The sequence below is a fragment of the Myotis lucifugus genome, unplaced genomic scaffold, assembly GCF_000147115.1.
Source record: "Myotis lucifugus unplaced genomic scaffold, Myoluc2.0 scaffold_349, whole genome shotgun sequence".
NCBI classification, from domain to species: domain Eukaryota; kingdom Metazoa; phylum Chordata; class Mammalia; order Chiroptera; family Vespertilionidae; genus Myotis; species Myotis lucifugus.
Window position 1 is genome coordinate 827,910 of NW_005871397.1, and position 19,834 is coordinate 847,743.

At 41.1% G+C, this 19,834-nt stretch overlaps 2 protein-coding genes and 1 long non-coding RNA gene across 13 annotated transcripts in view; 2 read left to right on the top strand and 1 right to left on the bottom strand.

The window, feature by feature from the left end:
* The first annotated feature begins 220 nt into the window (after positions 1 to 220).
* On the top strand, positions 221 to 3,756 carry ZAR1 (zygote arrest 1). 2 transcript variants are annotated; one of them, XR_330519.3, is made up of 4 exons: positions 221 to 297; positions 1,969 to 2,061; positions 2,140 to 2,214; positions 3,471 to 3,756. XR_330519.3 is itself a non-coding variant. In XM_023764798.1 (3 exons), exons 1-3 carry the CDS (start codon positions 1,915 to 1,917, stop codon positions 3,612 to 3,614), a joined length of 366 nt encoding a protein of 121 aa, XP_023620566.1. In that variant the 5' UTR covers positions 1,330 to 1,914; the 3' UTR covers positions 3,615 to 3,756. The 2 variants fall into 2 exon arrangements, 1 of the variants encoding a protein (XP_023620566.1); XM_023764798.1 differs by lacking the exon at positions 221 to 297 and having other exon boundaries at positions 1,330 to 2,061.
* A 3,024-nt stretch (positions 3,757 to 6,780) lies between these two features.
* The window catches only part of LOC111828387, a 25,838-nt gene continuing 12,784 nt past the window's right edge, over positions 6,781 to 19,834 (top strand). The window contains exons 1-4 of the long non-coding RNA XR_002832254.1: positions 6,781 to 6,842; positions 7,343 to 7,512; positions 11,945 to 12,000; positions 17,383 to 17,585. This is a non-coding gene — a long non-coding RNA (uncharacterized LOC111828387). The remainder of the gene's footprint in view (positions 6,843 to 7,342; positions 7,513 to 11,944; positions 12,001 to 17,382; positions 17,586 to 19,834) is intronic.
* FRYL (FRY like transcription coactivator) overlaps positions 7,633 to 19,834 on the bottom strand; it is a 232,292-nt gene continuing 220,090 nt past the window's right edge. For 6 of the 10 annotated variants that reach the window (XM_023764802.1, XM_023764805.1, XM_023764803.1 and 3 more), the window contains 4 exons: positions 15,437 to 15,505; positions 11,712 to 11,822; positions 10,275 to 10,465; positions 7,634 to 9,710 (listed from right to left, as the gene is read on the bottom strand). In XM_023764802.1, the coding sequence (XP_023620570.1) occupies positions 9,452 to 9,710; positions 10,275 to 10,465; positions 11,712 to 11,822; positions 15,437 to 15,505 (630 nt within the window). In that variant the 3' untranslated portion in view covers positions 7,634 to 9,451. Of the gene's footprint in view, positions 9,711 to 10,274; positions 10,466 to 10,512; positions 10,808 to 11,711; positions 11,823 to 15,436; positions 15,506 to 19,834 lie in introns of those variants that run through there. The other 4 variants (XM_023764804.1, XM_023764809.1, XM_023764806.1 and 1 more) reach the window with 4 other exon arrangements.

Here is a 19,834-nt window from a genome sequence, read left to right on the forward strand (position 1 = left end):
AGGTGAAGGCCCCGAGATTGGCCGGGACCGGGCGGGACGGGGCGCGCGGGGACCCCGGGGGCGCGTTGGAAGGGCGCCAAGGCTTTCCTGGGCGCCGGGGACGTCGGGGGCCTTGCACAGCCGCTGGCTGCAGCGGGCGTCATCCGCCTCCAAGAGTAAATTAATCGTAGCCGGATTGTGATTGAAAACGCCGGCGCCGAGGTTGGCGAGGGAGACGCCCTTCAAACGTCCGTATTCTGGGCGTATTCGCTGTCTAAACGCCGATCGTGGGCACGTTGCCCGGTGTGGACGATCTGGGTGGGTACTGGGGTAGGGGCGGGGGGCATCAGAAGGCGGGCTTGCTGGCGGGAGAGTTCATGCCCAAGGATCCCACCCACTTTCCTCAATTTAATGGCAAAAGCCACAACGGTCGACTACTCGGGTGCTGTTCCCCTCGCCTCTGATTCTTGCTGGGTTTCCCAAAGCTTCCGCTGGAAGCTAGATCCGCTGTAGCGCCTCTCTCAGGGTCTGTCCTTGCTCCTGAAAAGCACCTCCACTCAGAAACATGAGTGCGGAAGCATTTGGGCTGTTGGGTATGGCAGGCCAGGAGGGCCAGTCCCCACTAGCTGAACCCCAAAGGCCTGGCGTCCACTGCCGACAGCTGTAAACCAGGGAGTGGGAAGGCATGGTAGGTACAAGAGGCCACGGGGGGGACGGAGAGGAGTGAATCTAGAATTTATACACAGGCTATATGCAATCTTTTTTTTTTTTTTAAATTATTTCAATTATTTCAGAGAGGAAGGGAGATGGAGAGACAGAAACATCAATGATGAGAGAGAATCATTGATCGGTTGCCTCCTGCACACCCCTTACTAGGGACTGCAACCCTGGCATGTGCCCTGACTGGGAATCAAACCGGGACCTCCTAGATCAGCGGTTCTCAACCTGTGGGTCGCGACCCCTTTGGGGCTTGACCCACCCTTTCACAGGGGTCGCCTAAGACCATCGGAAAACACATATATAATTACATATTGTTTTTGTGATTAATCACTATGCTTTAATTATGTTCAATTTGTAACAATGAAAATACATCCTGCATATCAGATTTACATTACGATTCATAACAGTAGCAAAATTACAGTTATGAAGTAGCAACGAAAATAATGTTATGGTTGGGGGTCACCACATGAGGAACTGTATTAAAGGGTCGTGGCATTAGGAAGGTTGAGAACCACTGTCCTAGTTCATAGACTCTGAACCACTGAGCCACGCCGGCTGGGCACTAACTATGTGGCATCTTAATTCCGAACCTTCCCGGACTTCAGTTTGCTCACCTGTGAAGTTGCTGAGCGCTCCCCCAAATTCCCTTCACTTTGAAAGGCCTGACTCCAAAGACTTGTTTGCTATTGGTTTCTCCCTGGGAGGGAAGACAGCTTAAGAGGAAGGCAGTGGTACTTTTGTTCATGTTACACATGAGCTATGGCTTACCCACCATTTGGATTCCTACTCTACTGTTCGGAGGCGTTGAACTAGCAGCCTGGAGAACTTCATCTTGGGTGAACACCTGAAAGTACTTGAGGATTCAGAGTCTCACTCCTGTTCTTCAGCGTAACCACCCCCACGTCTGAGTTCTAAAATCACTTGATCCAACCGAAGAGCCTCCAGAAAGAACCCAAGGTGTAGAGAACCTGGGTGTTTGGCTTCCCCCTTGCCCGTCTGAGGGAAAACACTGACTCGGTCCTTGTCAATTAATTTGCTTTATGAACCCAGTTGACCTGGCACGTAAACCGTCTTGGGCCCATGTTTGCATATCTGCTCAGTTAGGCCATTCGCTCGCCTCATTCCTTCCTGATTCGAACCTGATCCTACTTACCTCCACCACTGGAATGAAGCTGCCAGTGTTAAGTAGGAGATAGATGCTCCTCAGCCTCTGAAATGAAGGATAACAATTCGATATCATGTTGGTTGAAACTCTGGTGTCCTTTTCAGTTCTTGGAGCAGAAATATGGCTATTACCACTGCAAGGACTGCAACATCCGCTGGGAGAGTGCCTATGTGTGGTGTGTGCAGGGCACCAACAAGGTAAGCAGCCCCCGACGGGCATCTTTCGGACAGGGGTGACCCGCGGGCTTGCCTTACGTTCTCTCTCTCGCATCACAGGTTTACTTTAAGCAGTTCTGCAGGACTTGTCAGAAGTCGTACAACCCTTACCGAGTGGAGGCCATCACCTGTCAAGTAAGCCCAGAGCTTGCATTTTTGTCTGAACTGGGGAGTGGTAGAGGCTTTGGTGCAGTTGGTTGAATATAGTTCCTAGAAGAGGCTAGGTTCCCAGTGACCTCCAGGTTTTGACAGCTTTTTGGTAGGAGTTCGGAATAATGCTCAACTGGTCAACAGGCCTCAGTGTCAGTGTCCTTCTGCCCTTGCAGATCTCGGTCATGGTAACCTCTTTAGAGACCAGTACCTCGCTAGCAATATGGAAGAACACTTGCCTCACCTACTGCTCAGTCTAATGTAAGGGATAGCAAACTGAAAAAAATAGGATACCGTCCTGCTAACATGGGGTGGGAAAGGGTGCCTGCTTGGCCCAGATGCTTCTTATGAAGCACACACCCAAGTTAAAGCATTTACTATAAGCATGGAATTTTTTTTTTTTTTTTTAAAAATTGACTTCAGAGAGGAAGGGAGAGAGAGATAAACATTCATGATGAGAGAGAATCATTGATCAGCTGCCTCCTGCACACCCCCGCTCCCCCCCCCTCCCGTCCCCGTCCCAGGATTGAGCATGTGCCCTGACTGGGAATTGAACCCTGAAACCCTGACCTCCTGGTTCATAGGTTGACACTCAACCACTCACCCACACCGGCCGAGCTAAGCATGGGGTTTTAAAGTTCAGTCTCGCCTGAGAGCTTGCAAAAAGGAGAATCATTTGTTTGAAAGTAAATCTAAGTCCCCCAGAAGCGTGGCAAACCGTGTAGACGCACTGAGGTCCTGGCAGAGTTGGGTCAGGTCCTAAAGGAGGATGTCTTTGCCTTCTGCCTCGCTGTGAGGTCGCTGGCAGTAGGTTGGGGTGGGGAGGCCAGGCCATTGATGCCAGCCCAGAGCCATGGCTTGCTACTAGGCACTAGCCTCCCACAGTAGCTTTCCTTGTTTTGCAGTACTTCTATTTTTATTTAAAAGTTCTTTTGTTTTTCATTTCCTCACCCCAGCTTGCTTATTCTCCACCCTTCAAGTGCAGGAAAAGACTTCCTGTAAGAAAGTTGTTTCAAAAGAAACAATTCCGAACTAAATCCTATGTAACATGGGACTACGGCAAAGGGTTAAGCACCCTCTATTCATAACCCTCTCCTTGCTAGAAAGGATTCAGGCAAGATTAGCACAGGGCCTTGCTTAGAGTGCATTCAAGCAGCATTTGGACCAGGAAAAAACTTTTAAAGTTCCAGGAAGTCACCCAGGGGTTTCCTTCTGAACGCGCTTCTCATTTGATTTTTCAGAGTTGTAAACAGACTAGATGCTCCTGCTCCATAAAACTTCGCCACATTGACCCTAAACGGCCCCACCGACAAGATTTGTGTGGGAGATGCAAAGGCAAGCGCCTATCCTGTGACAGCACGTTCAGCTTCAAATATATCATTTAAATGAATGTAAAACCCAGTCCTGCCGACCGTGTGCTAGTGGAGCAGACAAGTGAGCTGCGTGTGCCCCTTCTCCTTTTTGCCTCCTCCTCGTGCAAGGCTGTGTTTCTTGACAAAACCTTTAAATAAAAGAATTGCAAAACAATTGCATAAAATCGTGTCTTTTAAAATAAAGTTTAGGAGAGCTTGTCCTGTGCTAACAGTCTGGGCCTGTCATGTTTATTATTTGTTCACGAGAGGCCCGATGCACAAAATTCACACCAGGGGCTCGGCCCTCGCGGCCCTGGCTTTGTCCAGAAGGACGTCCGGAAGGTCGTTCAGCTGTCCGGTCTAATTAGCATATTGCACTTTTATTATTATAGATTGCATATGGAGCAGCCAGGCTCTGAGGCATATTCATCACTGGAGGAAAGTATAAGAGGGGCTCATCCATGTGAGATTTACTGCTTATGTGGGAGTGTAGGGCTGAAGCTTATAAGCAAGACATGAATAAAGAGAAGCCAACTAGCCATTGAATAAGCATGCTTCTAAAGGTGGAGGCAGAGCCATCCTGCTGTATGGGGCAATTTGGGGTAACCCTGAGTGGCTGGCTAGCTGTGGGTGGGAACTTCAGTGCATCCTGGCGACCTCAGTCTAGTAGGTAACAAACTCGGGGTAGCGGGGAGAGGCGTGCTGTGAACAAAACTGCATTATTAATCATCAGTCTCACAGTTGGGGCTTGGAATAGGGTTGCTAAAGGCAGCTTCTTTAAGATGTTAAATACATTCATTAAATGGACTTCTGGTTTATAACGAGGCCTCCTAAGTGTAAGGATTTTTTCAAGTGAGTTGATGAAGACAGCTTTAGCCTTTGTTTCTATTGACTTGCTGTTCTGTAACTGGAAAGTGTTTTCGCCATCTCTAAGGATTCTCTTCTAACTGCACCCCAGTCCCAGGAAAACACAAGGCCCCGAGGCCCCATTAAAGAGTTCTGGGGTGGAGGTGGGGGGGGCACTTCAGTTAGTGGCAGGGGATTCTAATGACAACGGAGTTGAGGGTTATTGACTTAAAGGTTACAGATGCCACATGACAGGCACCAGGTGCTAATTATGTCTCTTTCCAATTTTCTAACCAACCCGTTTAAGTTAACCCTTACTACCTTAGAGGTGCCATAAAAGTAAGCCTGTTAACATCTGGGATTCTTGTATGTAGACAGACAAGGAATAAAAACCTGAAATGAGTTTGAGGTCTCTAGAGCCCTTAGAGCAGTGGTTCTCAACCTTGGCTGCACATTAGAATCACCTGGGAATCTTTTTTTATACAATTTTTAAAATATATTTTATTGATTTTTTACAGAGAGGAAGGGAGAGGGATAGAGTTAGAAACATCGATGAGAAACATCGATCAGCTGCCTCCTGCACACCCCTACTGGGGATGTGCCCCCAACCAAGTTACATGCCCTTGACCAGAATCGAACCTGGGACCCTTCAGTCCGCAGGCCGATGCTCTATCCACTGAGCCAAACTGGTTAGGGCTGGGAATCTTTTTAAAATCCTGATTTCTGGGCCTCATCCTCTGGAAATTCTGTTTCTTTGTTACTAATGTTGTGGCCCCACCCCATAACAAAGAAACAGAATTTCCGGAGGATGAGGCCCAGAAATCAGGATTTTAAAAAGATTCCCAGGTGATTCTAATGTGCAGCCAAGGTTGAGAACCACTGCCTTAGAGCGATGGGAAAGGCCCTCTGCATCCATATGGACTTAGGAAGGTGGCTCGTGAAAATTCAGATCCCAGGCTTCTGCCCCCACTGAATTGCTACAGCAGCATTTAACAAGCACCCAAGTGTTGCTTATGGAATTGAAGTGAGAAAACCAGCAGTTGAGTCAGCTTTGCACTTACTACGGAAAAACATGGGTGTGGCCTCTGCCCTTACGGAGCTTCTAATGTAGGGGGAGAGGGCCATTCATTTTTGCATTAAAAAAATGTAAAATAGAAGTTCTGCCATGTTAATAGGGGATTGGACTTGGACAGTTTAGGGAGGGCTTGCTTTAAAAATGACACTTCAGCTGAAGTTTGGATGAGCTGAATTAGGTAAAGGGCGGAAGGAGAAACTTCCCAGATTAAGCTGACATGTGCAAAGGCCCAGGGGTGGAAGAAACCAGGAGACCTGTGGTAGAACACTGGGGACAGGAATGGGCACGATAGTCGGTGAGACTGGCAGGCCCAGACTGGGAACACCTTTTTGACTTTGCTCAGGTACCTGTTATCAGTGAGAACCTACTGGAAGGTTTTAAAGCTATGGTGGGATAGTGACCAACAGATTCACCTTTAAAAAGAAATAACTCTGGCTGTACAATGCATGTCTGTAAATCAGTAAGGAGGCCTGCAAAGATCAGATAAAATGATGGGGGTTGGGGGTCAGAGAGGAATGAGTGACAAGAACCCTAGGTGGTGTTGAAGGTACTGTTTCATTCTGGCACCTGTTACTGATTTAGTTGAGTGTAGGAATAGGAAACTCATTTGACTGGTATGGCATGCATGCGGTGTACAGTATGCTCTCAGGCATTTGCTGAATGAATGAGGGAACAGTAGAAAGATACCTGCTTTGGGTCCTGAGAGAAATTCATTGGCTATTAACATGGGTAATTAAAATTTCCTAATAGAGCAGCTAATCCTATTTTACAGTTGAGAAAAGCAAGGATCAAACTATGTTTTACTTAGTGGGGATTCAGACATTGAATCAAGTGGCACAAAACATCATTTTCATGAGTTACAGTGATGCCCGGCTGGTGTGATTCAATTGAATGTCCACCTATGAACTAGGAGGTCATGCTGGATTGCAGGCTCGATCCCCAGTAGGGGGCATGCAGGAGGCAGCCAATCAATGTTTCTCTCCGCCTTTCTTTTTCTGAAATAAAAAAATTTTTTTTAAAGAGTTACAGTGATAACATTCCAGCAATGAGATGATATTGAGCTGTATGTATACAATTAGAAATTTATGAATGTGAATTTGAGCGAGATTGAGAGTCTAGAAATACTCCAGATTACTGTGATCTGTAGGTGTCAAGAAATTGATTATAATTTTCTTCACATTTCCTACATTTGCTAAAGCAAGTGTATTACTTTGAAAAAAACTTTTAAAGTCATAAAACACAATTATAATTACATTGATTCTGGTATCTTCTTCCCTCCCGTCGAGTTATGCTGGCATGGCATCTGAGCAGTTCTCACAGACCCGAAGCGGGGAGACTCGGTGAGTCTGTTCCAAGAGATGAGTAACTATTTGCTAAATTTTAGGTTGTAACCAAACCGGTTATGTTACGTCACCTACAGCAGGAAATATTTTCTGCATTGTGTAAAAACCCCTTGGCCTTCTACTTTAGAAGTAGTGTGAGGGAACGTCCAGATCTCTTCTTTTGGTTTATTTTGTAAACTATTTTGAAAATGATTAAGGTGTTTAATAAGTTAAACATTTGATATATTTTGTCAATAAGTGCATAGTGTGGATTTAGAGGATCAGGAGCAAAGAAGTACAGGTTTGAGGAAAACCCTTTGGCAAAAGGACAATCCTAATTGTACATTTGCATCTTGATTTCTGCAGGTGTGTTAATTTTCATTACATTATTAATGGATGTAGTTACATATAAACAAACATGAAAGCAAACTTCAATTGTTTGAAAGGTTTGATTTGGGTAATCAACTAATTTTTGTTGTTAATACTCACCTGAAGATATTTTTTCTATTGATTTTTAGAAGGTGGAAGGGAGAGGGAGAGACATATAGGTTGCCTCTGGCATGCACCCCGACGGGGGCCAGGGAGCAAGCCTGCAACTGAGTTACATGCCCTTGACTGCAATCAAATCCACAACCCTTCAGTCTCAGGGCTGATGCTCTAACCACTGTCAGCAAACCAGCCAGGGCAGGTAATCAACTAATTTTGTTCTCCCCTTTTATGGAAAATCATATTGAATAATGAAGATAATTTGTAAAGTTTCTAAATGATGCACACTAAAATCATTCATCTTAAAATACAACACAAACCAACAACTACAATGCTTTTTATTTTAACAAAAAGGATAGAAGGAAGGTGAGGAAAAATAGGGGATGGTAAGATAGGATGTAAAATGTGGTGTCTCTCTGGACACCAGCCCTCTCTTCCCTGCCCCACACCCAAATGTTACTAAATAATTTAAAGGACACCATTTACAGTACCAGGACACCATCAAAATAATTGGTTTTATCAGGGTCAAAAAATACAGTGATTATGGATGTGCCGTGACCAGTTAGGGAATTTTACAGGTAACATAACTAGAGTCAGCAGTCCAACAGGGTGCACCGTGCCTTCAATTAATGCACTTGAGCATAATTACATTTCTGGCAGTGTCCACACCCCCAAGAAAAGGCAAAGCTAAGCAGTTCATTCCTACATTCTAAACTCTGGAACCCCAGAGCCCAGTTTTAAAAGAAAAGTCACAGTGGATAAGAGATGCATATAAAAAATACAAGGGTGTTCCTTTCAAACCAGAGGAATTGTGGGACTACATTCATTTCTTTTACAAAATGCTATTTAAAAAAGGACAGAGAATCCAGTTCATGTTATGCTACAGGCTTAGACAGTGGCTAAGTATATTGCATGTTTTGGTAGTCGGTCTTCAGGCTTCCTCTCATTTCCCCCCATAACCCCAGGTTCCTGTAGGGTGAAACATTTGAGTCCCGAATAAACATATAAAAATGCATTTGCACCTCTCTTCTTGAATTCTGCAGACTTCAGAGCCCGCAAGTCATGTAGTCTATCATCAATGACCACAATTTTTTTTCTTTAGCTTTGTACACCTATTCTTGTATAACAGTGCATTGCACAAATGTACAAGAAAAATACTGGTTTTAATCTATACAGTTTCTATAATTATGGAGTAAAATAAGTTAACTTTTCTAATGAGAATAGCTGACGGGCAGCATACATCTTTATTTTACATTTTAAAGTCTCTGCAGGCATCTACTTTGGTTAGTTATCAACAATCATAACATAAGCACTGATCAGAGAACTGAGCAGCATTCCAATAACGTTAACAGATATATTATTTCTTTTTGAAATCCTGGGAGAGCCCAGTTTTAAAATATTATTAAAATGTTCTAACATTTACACACTATGAAGAGTTAGATCTAATAAAATAAAATTTCTTCAAAAATAATCTTGCAGTGCTCTTTCAGGCATGCTGAGATGTTGTCACCAAACACCCATACCTTGAAAATAGGACTATCACGTATTCACACACCCCAGCTCACACGCGCACAGTTCCTTATACAGACTAAAAAACAAAACACCCACACCCTGATCCCACACATTGAAAAGTCAATGGTTTTTGCAAATAAGTTTCTGTGTATATCTATCCGACTGGATGTTCTTCATGTAGATAATGAAGCATCAACTGTAGGTTATGCTCGTGACTGCTACGAATCCAAGCAGTGTTGCAGGCCTTCAGCTAAAACGAACCAGCCTCATTTCACCTGCTTTCCAATGGTCTCCGTATGAGAGGCCATTATTGCAAACGTTCTTACAATCTGTTTCTCCAGAAAGCAATGTACGTACTTGTATGCATCACTTTTAGCCCTTTTCTGTCCACATAGGTTAAGTAATTTAAAAATCCCTTCTTTGTAGTTCTCGTGGGAGGTATTGGCAGCTGTTAAACAATTAGTTTTTTTTTTTCTCTTCTTCAGATCTTTGATTTTGACATTAGTTACACTGTGGTTGTGGATGCTGCCAGAAAAAGTTATCAGTGAATTACAAGGGTTCCTAAAAGGTGCTTGTTAATATTCTTAATAATCTTCAGTTTAGTTTCTTTCCTAAATCCAGGGAGTTTCTCAGAATCCAGTGCTCACCAAATTTCCAATTGGTTTGGCCTGTGCTAGTAGCTGGTATGATTGCACCATGCGTAGAGACTCTCTTATTTCTAGATTGAGTTCCATCAGTTTGTAGTTGGCTTCTGACATGTCCAGGTCAGAGCCTATAACTGCAAAGCTTCCCGTCTGGCCCAGCGTCTGGTGATGGAAATAAATGTGTAACAGCGTCTGCACAGGGTCCTCTTCACAGCCGCCGAAGATGTCATTGGGCCAGAGCGATCTGAAAGTGATACACAGTGCTTTTAAGTTCTGAGACCCCACCGGCAGTTATTAAGGTTAACTACATTTTAAGTTACCACCTGAGACGACAACATTTCATTGTGCATCACTGGGCATGTTTTAATATTTGAGCAAAAAGATTACCGAATTTATCAGAGAGTGAACAAAATCATGTTTGCCTTTCACAGAGATCTGCTATTGAACCATCAAAATGAAAACCAAAACCCAATCACTGTAAACTCCCAGTCTAATAAAGCGGGAATTTTCAACTGGTGTGCCACAGGAATTTCAAAACATGCAATACCTGACTAGTTAGTTAGGGGGACTGACCTCTTTTCCCTTAGATTGTCAAAAAAAAAAAAAAAAAAAAAGTTACAGCAGCTAACAAAAATAGCTACGTGGTGTAAATGAATCAAAATTATACAATTTTTTTTAGCAGATCAGCAAAAAAATGTATTTTTTGGTGTGCCACAGAATTTTAGCAATTAGTTTGTGTGTCACGAGATGAAAAAGGTTGAAAATCGCAGGTATAAAGGCATCTCCTTAAAATCCGTTCACATTTTACCTGAAAGCTTTGACTTGTGCTACAGCTGATATAAATTCCTTATTTTTCAAAGTTTCAATTAAAGAGTGAATGGCAGTTTCTATAGTAGTTTGTGCAGCTTTGGAAATGTCGGTTTCTTCACTTTCAGAAGCGGACTCTGCTTCTCTGAGGATACTTTCCAGCTGGGCCAGTTCCTCGGACATGTTGATGACCTAAAAGTAAACACACCTTAAAGGGATCTAGTTGTATATTCATCAACAAAACAGGCATTTAATTGGCTGTGACAAAGATGTTCAAATGTTAAGCTTACTATTTAAGGGCAGTTAAGTTCCCTGTTGAGTAGGGATAAATAATTTTAGCCACCCAATAGTAGTCTTCTAAATACTCTGGATAAAATAACAGGTTGGCGCTAGCTGGGTAGCTCAGTTGGTTAGAGCTATGCCAAGGTTGCGGGTTCCATCCCCGGTCAGGGCACATACGAGAAGCAACCAATGAATGCATAAATGAGTGGAACAAAAAAATCGATTATCTTTCTCTTCCCATCCCCTTCCTCTCTAAATTAAAATAAAAAAAAAAAGGTTGTAATAAGTGTAATAAATGTTACATTGTAATAAGTAAAACAGGTTGTAACTAATGTTTATATTGATTTTAACATGTGATCTGTACTTCATCTTGGATAGTAAAGATACATTTACTGTTAGGAGGGATCATAAACATTTTTTTTGACAGCAAAGTCTTTATATTTTAAAAGGTTATTTACCCAGTGTAATTTCAGAGAGGAAGGGAGAGAGAGATATAGAAACATCAATGATAAGAGAGAATCAGTGATCAGCTGTCTTCTGCACAACCCCTACCAGGGATCGAGCCTGCAAACCAGGCATGTGCCCTGACCATGATCTCCTGGTTCATAGGTCAATGCTCAACCACTGAGCCACACTGGCTGGGCAGCCCAATGTATTTTATATAAACCAGTATGTGTATGTATATCCTTTTACATTTAACCTCTTAAAAAATATTAAATCATTTCCCCAGTGATTGAAAATGGGGGAAAAAGAGACTAAAGTCACTACCTCTGAATCTATTCACTATATGCTGATTCTCGTGTGCATTATTAGACTACAAAATAATAGATGGACAAGATGTTAGGGGGTTTCATAATATAATGTCTATATGGGGTTGATGCGCTTTACCAGACTTTCGATTACAGATGATCTATTGCTGCTACTGTGACCTTTAAGGTCATGATCCTTTTAAGACTGCTGGGTATCTACTGCCTCATTTACTAATAGGTCTGGAAATAGCGTATCATTTCAAAGAACAATTCTGATAAGAAATGATTCATTATGTGTGACTTTGGACTTAAGCTCTCCTACAAGGGATATATACAGTATATATGCATGTGTACATTTTAACTTTCTAGAATCAGTTAATTGATGCCTAGTACAATTAAATATTTACCTCTGCTTCATTTTTTATTGCGTTTACTTGGCTGATAAGTTTACAGTAGGCTTGGAACAGAAGCAGTAATTGAAAATGCAGTTTGTATAATCTCCGGCAGAGCTCCAGCTCCTAGAAATAAATAACATCGCATTACAGTTTAGGTGTGATTTTCCATATTTGACTAGACCACATATTTCCAACAAATTTGTAAAATAGCTGTTAAAATTGTCCTGCCATTTATTTTTCTGCAGTAAGCAAGTTAATACAGTATGAAGCTGATGAAAGATGCTTTGAAGACTGATTAAAGGTATTGTTGGTTACATAATTCATTTTTAGTGTGAAGCACATTTTCACATTAGACAATTTTAAAGCAGACAATATATTGAATGCTTTAAAAAGGATTCACTGTTACTTAAAACTTTAAATTCATAATTCAAATGCATATGCTTTTGCCGCATCATGATACATATATCTCACTACATTTAGCAATAAGTGCTTGTTAAAGCAGAGTAAAACTGGATAATCGCTTAGCTAAAAATGAATTTTTCTAAAAACACACACTGTAATCTCATTGAAATGAGACAATGAAATTAACATTTGCACTTTGATTTTCAAAATGAAGAAACTTAAAAGGAGATGTTAGTTGTAAATGTATGAGAAGGCAAGTGCTAGTTGTACATATTGATTATAAAATCACATTTTTATTGGACCACATTTCATAGATTAGGGCTATGCAAACCTGAAGCGCACACTACTTTTAAAGTAGCCGTCCATGACAAAACACTGCTCGGTCACAAATGGCAAATGAAAACCAGTTTGTCTGACATGGATAAATAGTCTGTAAATTAAGACAGGTCACTTACTGCTAGAATTTCCATTTGCTAAGCAAGAAGGTGATCGGGTCACAAAAATACAAAGGAAGAAAAAGACCAAGAATTAGTGTAAGATCATTTTAACTAGGGTCACAGATGTCCCAGGCAAACTGAAGAACATTTAATCACACCCCAAAGAAAAATTTATGATGCCATTTCCAGAATAAAACTTTTTAGACATTTACTGTAGCAATCCAGGGTGTTTTTTTAATGCTTTGCCAAATAAAAATTTATATTTAGGCTACAGTTTATTTCTGTGTAACAGTTATGAAGAAAATCGAACTAATGTGTTCTTGAGAAATCTGGCTATTATAAGTGGTCTTTATCTAATAAATCTTTATAGCTTTTTAAAAAATGCCAAGTGTCATAAAATTTTCTTAGGAAAGGAGAAAATTTCTCATTAGGAAATAAGATTACTGTTCTCAGAAAGGAGGTGGCTTATAATCTTAATAATACTCACCTACGAGAAGATTATCTTTGGTGTGGCTCATTCTAGGCTTCCTACCTTTCACTGTCTAATTAGGTCCTATGTTGCCAGAATTGGTGCCAAGCCAGGAGGTAAAATAGCGAAAGCAGATGTGTGTTTTAAATTGCATTCCAATATAATTTAGTAAACTTCAGAAACTCAAACCTACTAGGTTTGAATCAAATAAGATAATGTATGTAAAATACATACTTAAAAACTATTACATTAAAACATCTACAGCAACTCAGACCTACTCATTAACGAAGAAAAATGTTTTCTATTTAAAACAGCAATTGCCATAATGTAAATACTGCTTCTAAAAGTCCCCTTTGAAGCCTGCCTTTTCTAAGTATCCGCTGAAGAACTACTTATATAACATTTATTCCTTTCAATTTAGAAAGGATTTGCTAAGCAAAGGTGAACTTTTAGCTCCCTACTGCTTACCATAAATTACTTAGGCAGCCATTCTGTGAACATTAGTTGAGCACAATCCAATGTCAAACTTATTAGCATATCTAAATTTCTAAGGTTTTATATGGGAATTAATAATTATTTGAGTTTTAAATACTTTTTCCCTCTTCTCTTAGCATAAATAAAAAAACAGAGCTAACTCTATGTGCATATATCCATAGCCTCTACTATGGGATGTAATGGAGAAGAAATCACTGATAATGTTTATGATCATAATTGTAGGAAATAACACAATCGTAATTGATTCTATAGCTCTGAATTACCATAAATTATACTAAATATGCTAACACTGTATATTTTAAATTAATACCTTTTAAGTACATTGAAATTTGCATATACATTCTCTTTTATTTTTAAATAACTATTTATAGATTGCTTGTTATGCAAAAGACTACACTGGTACACAGGGACACTTAACAGATAATGTGTAAAAAGATCCCCACTCAAGAGCTGAATAAGAAAGGAGAGAGACGTAAATGAAATCTTAAATGTATAGTTTTCATTTAGCAGAAAACCTTGAGTAAGATTAATTGACGTAGACTTTGGGAGATGGAACTCGTTTTCTTCAAGGTAGAAGGGATATAAGAAATCACTTAGTCTAAACACCTAATTTATATAGGAAAAAAGGAGTATATTACTTGCTTAAGCCATGCAGTTAAGTAGTGGCAAAGTCAGAACTAGAACCAAGGAATCTAACTCTAATTCAGGGTTAATTCCTTATTTTACACACATGATTTGACAATTTCTTTGTAACAGTGCAGGACTGCCTAGGTTTGAATTTTAATTCTACTTATTTACTTACTGATTTTTTAATTTATTTTTAATTTTTATATATTTTATTGATTTTTTTACAGAGAGGAAGGGAGAGGGGATAGAGAGTTAGAAACATCGATGAGAGAGAAACATCGATCAGCTGCCTCTTGCACAACTCCCACTGGGGATGTGCCCGCAACCAAGTACATGCCCTTGGCCGGAATCGAACCTGGGAACCCTCAGTCCACAGGCTGACGCTCTATCCACTGAGCCAAACCAGTTAGGGCTACTTACTGATTTTAGATAAGTTAGCTTCTCTGAACCTCAATTTCCTCATCTGCAAAATGGGGATAATTATAGCATCTACTAGACAGAGTTGTTAAGATAGAGAGAATGAATGTGAAATACTTAGTACAGTGCCTGGCAAATAGTTAACATGTATTAAGAGTATGCCATTATTTCCTCAGCATTTCAGTTTTTTAGAAAACTTCAAATTTTCTTTATAATGGTACCATAACTTTTACAGTGACTAGAACTCTATAACAATATAACTGATGTTGAAAAAGATTAGAATTCTGATGTCAAATGCAAAGGTCACTGATGAATGTATCTTCCCCATATGAAGTTGTACTCTTATTAGAATAATTTGTAAGTCTTAATTTATCCTCACTTAATATGATGTATGTGTTGTATATGTATACTTTTCTCTAAGAAAATACTATTTTATTTCATTGAATTTTACACTAGTAAAAAAAATTACAGTTTATCCAATCAGAATTTCATGTTTAGAAAGGTTAATATGAATGTATATACCCTTATTTTTGGGTTTGCATTCCTGACCAGACCATTTATCTGCAGAATACCAATGAAGAACAGACATTTCTTGAAAGAGGCAGATGCAGCTAAAAGTGACTTGGACTGTCCAGATAGCCATCAAGCCTATCTACTGAATGTTATTAAGTTTCAGTCATAAGCTGGTCATTCACTTTGATTGAAGTGAATTTTTTCATTACTAAGCCAGTATTTCATTGAACCTAACTTTTACAAAGATTGCTCCGATAGCAAAAATGAAAAATGTTACACGTATTCTTTTTTCTAGGACTATCACATAAGGACATTAGAGCATGCACACAGTTTTACCCGGTACAGAAATACAGCAAAACGAAGAATAGGAAACTTACTTGTGCATCTGTGTTGATCCTATAAATGTCTTCTTTGGCGCCAAATGTCCTCTTGCAATTGTCTAACCACTAAAGAAAGAAGTGACAGTGAACTGTGATGTGGTACTTGTGCAGTGGCATTGGTAATATAACAACAGGCTGTTGTATAGAACAGCAAATTTAAAAGTTAACTGTCTCACGGTGTATACGCAACAAACCAAGCAGGATGACACCGTCAGTGTAACTAGATGCACACACTTCTGGGCCCTTATCAACAGAAATGCGAATAGGGCCCTCTCTTCGGGGAGGCGGTGCTCCACTTCAGTGCAGAACAGTCTTCACAGTCTCTGCCTGACCCTGGCCTGATGTAAGATGGGAAATGAGAGATGTGATTCCCCTCCGGCCAACTTAATAAGTATTGACAACTTAGAATTAACCAGGTCCTTTTGCTGACCAGGAGTGTAAATCTCAGAAGGCTGGTGGTGCCAGTTTTAGTTTTAATTAGTGAAACAGAAACCCAAATCCATTTTAAATCTTATTTTTATATCTTTTTTTCTTACTCTTCTGGACAGTAATGAATGATAAGTTATTTCCAAAGAATATTGGGTATAGGAGCCAAATGTCATTTCTAAAGTTGGCTATTTAAGGTCAAAGAAAAATAAAATCGCATGTGTTTTAATAGGGAAGATCACGAAAAGCCTTTAAGTTAGGCTCCTAGGTTTTGACAGTTTGATAGTATTAATATTCGTTTTTAAAATCTTAGTTTTTTTTTTATTTGGTGTATTTTATAATACAAATAAAAGTCATTTAATAAGAAATCATAGGGACATTTTTACTAGGACTTTGGGAAAAATTACCAGCTATGTTAAGTCTGCCCTTTGAAGATATTTCAGTACTAGACATTTAAAATTCTCAGTTGTAGCTTAACATTCTTCATGCAAAGAATTACATTGAGACATCTCAGTTATTTCAAAACAATCTCTGACCTCCTGTCCCTTTTATCCCGGTCCCTCAGACTGCACTGGCCTCAGGCCCTTTGCTTGACAGCTCAAAACGAAAACATGTTAAGCTTCCCTGGTGAGACAGAGCTGCTGGCAGCCACTGTCAAAGTGTCCAGGAGATTTCTGCATATCAGCAAAATTCAGTCGTGATGGTACATGACTCTTTATCCACACTCGATGTTAAAAGGCTTATACTCTTAATCATCACTAATCCAGTCCAATTTGTCCAAGTAAACCAATACATTTGGAAAAATTTCAATAGATTATTTAATGGCCTATTTTTACTGAATATTTTTTTAAAAATTGATTTCAGAGAGGAAGGGAGAGAGACAGAGAGAATCAGTGATGAGAGAGAATCATGGATCGGCTGCCTCCTGCACGCCCCCTATACTGGAGATCGAGCCCGCAGCTTGGAATCAAATTCGGGACCCTTCAGTCCACAGGCCGATGCTCTATCCACTGAGCCAAACCGGCTAGGGCTTTCCTGAATATTTTTTATACTATATGTCGAGTGGTATGGCATTTGGGGGCATTATTGAACACAATTATTTCTGATTTTATTCTATTAAAAGACAAACCCCAACCCCATATAGTCCCATGGGCTGTATAACGTCCTGAAAAGTACAGGTCCACACCTTTCCAACCAGAGTACACAGACACAGTAGATTGTCTGTGTATAGAATACCCTCTAGTTCAGAGGTCGCCAACCTTTCGGACCTCACGGACCACCAGTGGTCCACAGACCACCGGCTGGTGACTGCTGCTCTAGTTCACATCTAATCGGTCTTCCTGTCACAATGTTTTCTTTACTCAGATGGAGGAGCTTGTGTAAGGCCAGTCCTCCACACACATCTATAGAAGCCGAATACCATTACCAGGATCTAGGGAGTATGAGAAAAGCACAGAAGGGGGCCCTACATTGATCCCGGTGTTTACTCAAGGGCACGTTCTTATGCATGTCCCTAGGCACAGAGGTGGGAGAGAAAGTGGCGGCCTACAGTTTCACTGCACTGGGAGGTCTGAGGATCCTGGAGAAGAAGTAACTGCAGAGGAGGGACTTGAACAGTCAGCGTGTCATTTCCCCTGAGGGACACTCGCTGTTCCTACGTTTATCACGTGCAGGCGGAGAGGCTTAGAAACCAAGCAGCAGCATCTGGGAGTCTAAAAAGGTAAGCGGAGATTTCTGGTCTCGTGGTTCTGGGAAGACAAATTGTCCGGTGCTTGTCGAGACGGCAGGCCCTGATAAACACCTAAGGCGCTCGCTCACTCACCCACGATCCTGGAGAAACGCAGGAACAATAAAGGGATGTATAACTGAGAAACTATTAGAGGGGAAACTGAATAGTAAAAAATATGTGGTTGATAGAAAAGACCAGAAAGGAGGAAAAAAGGTAACAACGAGTAGGTGGGACAAGAAACAGGGAGATGGTAGTTCAGAAAAGAACCGAAGTTCATTCCACCCCCATGCGAATATTTAATGGATTCAGGATAATTGCACGCCCCCCACTGGGGATTGAGCCTGCAACCTGGTCATGTGCCCTTGGCTGGAATTGAACCTGGGACCCTTCAGTCCACAGGCCGATGCTCTATCCACTGAGCCAAACCGGCCAGGGCTGGTCTATTTATTCTTATGCCAGTACTGCCCCATTTGAGATTGCTAATAGGTCTCACTAACTGCATTGGTAGACTAGAGCCCAAATAGTTTTTCAGAATTCCTCCCAATTTATACTCTGACCAGCACGATGGCAAAAGCAGAAACTGCAAAAGACCGCTGAAGTGTTAGTCTCCGAAGCCGCTTAGCAACGTGTCTAACTTTGGTCAGAACAGTCACAGGCCGTTCCACTTGGAGGCGGGGGAATGGACTCCATCTCCTGATGGAAGAACAGCAAAGGGGTGTGGACAGAGGGGCAGGCACCGGGGTCACCACTGTAACAATTTACTGCAGCTTCCAGGATAAGCTACGTCCCTGAAGAAACAGAAGGCACTGACCGTAATGGAAAAGACTGATAATGTGGGATTAATTAAAACCGAGAACTTCTGTTTATTGAACGATGCCATCACGATACTGAAAATGCTAGCCACAGAGGGGAAAAATTTGTAATACATCCATCCAATAAAAGGCCTGGGTTTAAAACTACTACAAATCAATCAGGAAACCACAAGTAACCCATTTTCAAAAATGGACAAGGTACTTGAAAAGGCACAATTCACAAAGCATCTAAACAAAGATTATATAAAATGTTGCTCAAACATTCATCAGGGGAAATGCAAAACAATGTCAAATATGCTACCACACACCTACCACAATGAGTAAATTTTTTTAAGTTGCCAATACCAAGTGGTGACAAAGATAAGAAGCAACACGCTGCTGAAGGGGCTGTGAATTGATACCATCTCTTTTAGAAAAGTGCTTGGCAGAATCTACTAAAATAGAACATACGTATGTACCATGACCCAGCAATTCCTCTCCTGGATACTCAACTGGTAAGAGAACATATGTACCCAAAAGACATGTCTGAGAATGTACAGAGCATTACTATTTGTAAGATGACCAGATCTTGCCCATTTCTTTCCCGATGTTGAAAATTCTTCCAATCTGTCAACATTCTTTCAGTCCACATATAAGATCCCTTTTCCTTAGAAGGGTGGGAAGCCCTAATACAAGTATTTTCTCATACCATCTTCTCTCCCTAAAATAATCCCCCAATCTAAAATTACCATCTGTCAAGGCCTAGCGTCCTATCTCATTCCATGAAGTGTCCTATCAGCCCAAGTGACCTTTCAATTTTGGGAAGTCTCTCTCATTGCCAGCACTTTTATTTATAGTTATACCTTAAGTGACATTTTACTTTTGTCCCTAATTATTCACATACTGTACTCCTGCCTTGTATTCTTATGTGGACTATTAAAGGAATAAGAGACAGGTTTTATACTTCATTTTTCATAGGCCTTTACCTGTGATGGATACTTAAGACCCATCTATTCTATTAAAAATGTCTACTGTATACAGTTTGTGTGAAAAGGAAAAGCATTTCCTTTTCTTTTCGGTTTTCTCTGCCCCTGCTAATTGAAAGCGCTTACTCCCCGGGAAGAGAACTGCTGTGCTTTGCCAGACTGGAGATGAAGAAATACCTCTTCGCAGGTGCTACCTATCATCTACCACACGCTCGTCTCTGCCTTTGCCCGCCCACGCACACACGTCACAGGAAAAGGATCGCAGCCTGGTCACAGGTGGCAGATTCTTTCGACCACATCATAATGTATCCTCAGAGAAAGACTTTTCTCTCTCCACTTGCCATGTGGTCTCCACACGGAAGCTTTTTATACAGCTCAGATTTCCCACTGTGCTCTCAGAGGGCTAACCTCGGAAAGCCAGACAGGCACGCACTGGACAGAGAGCCCAGAGCCTCAGATGCTC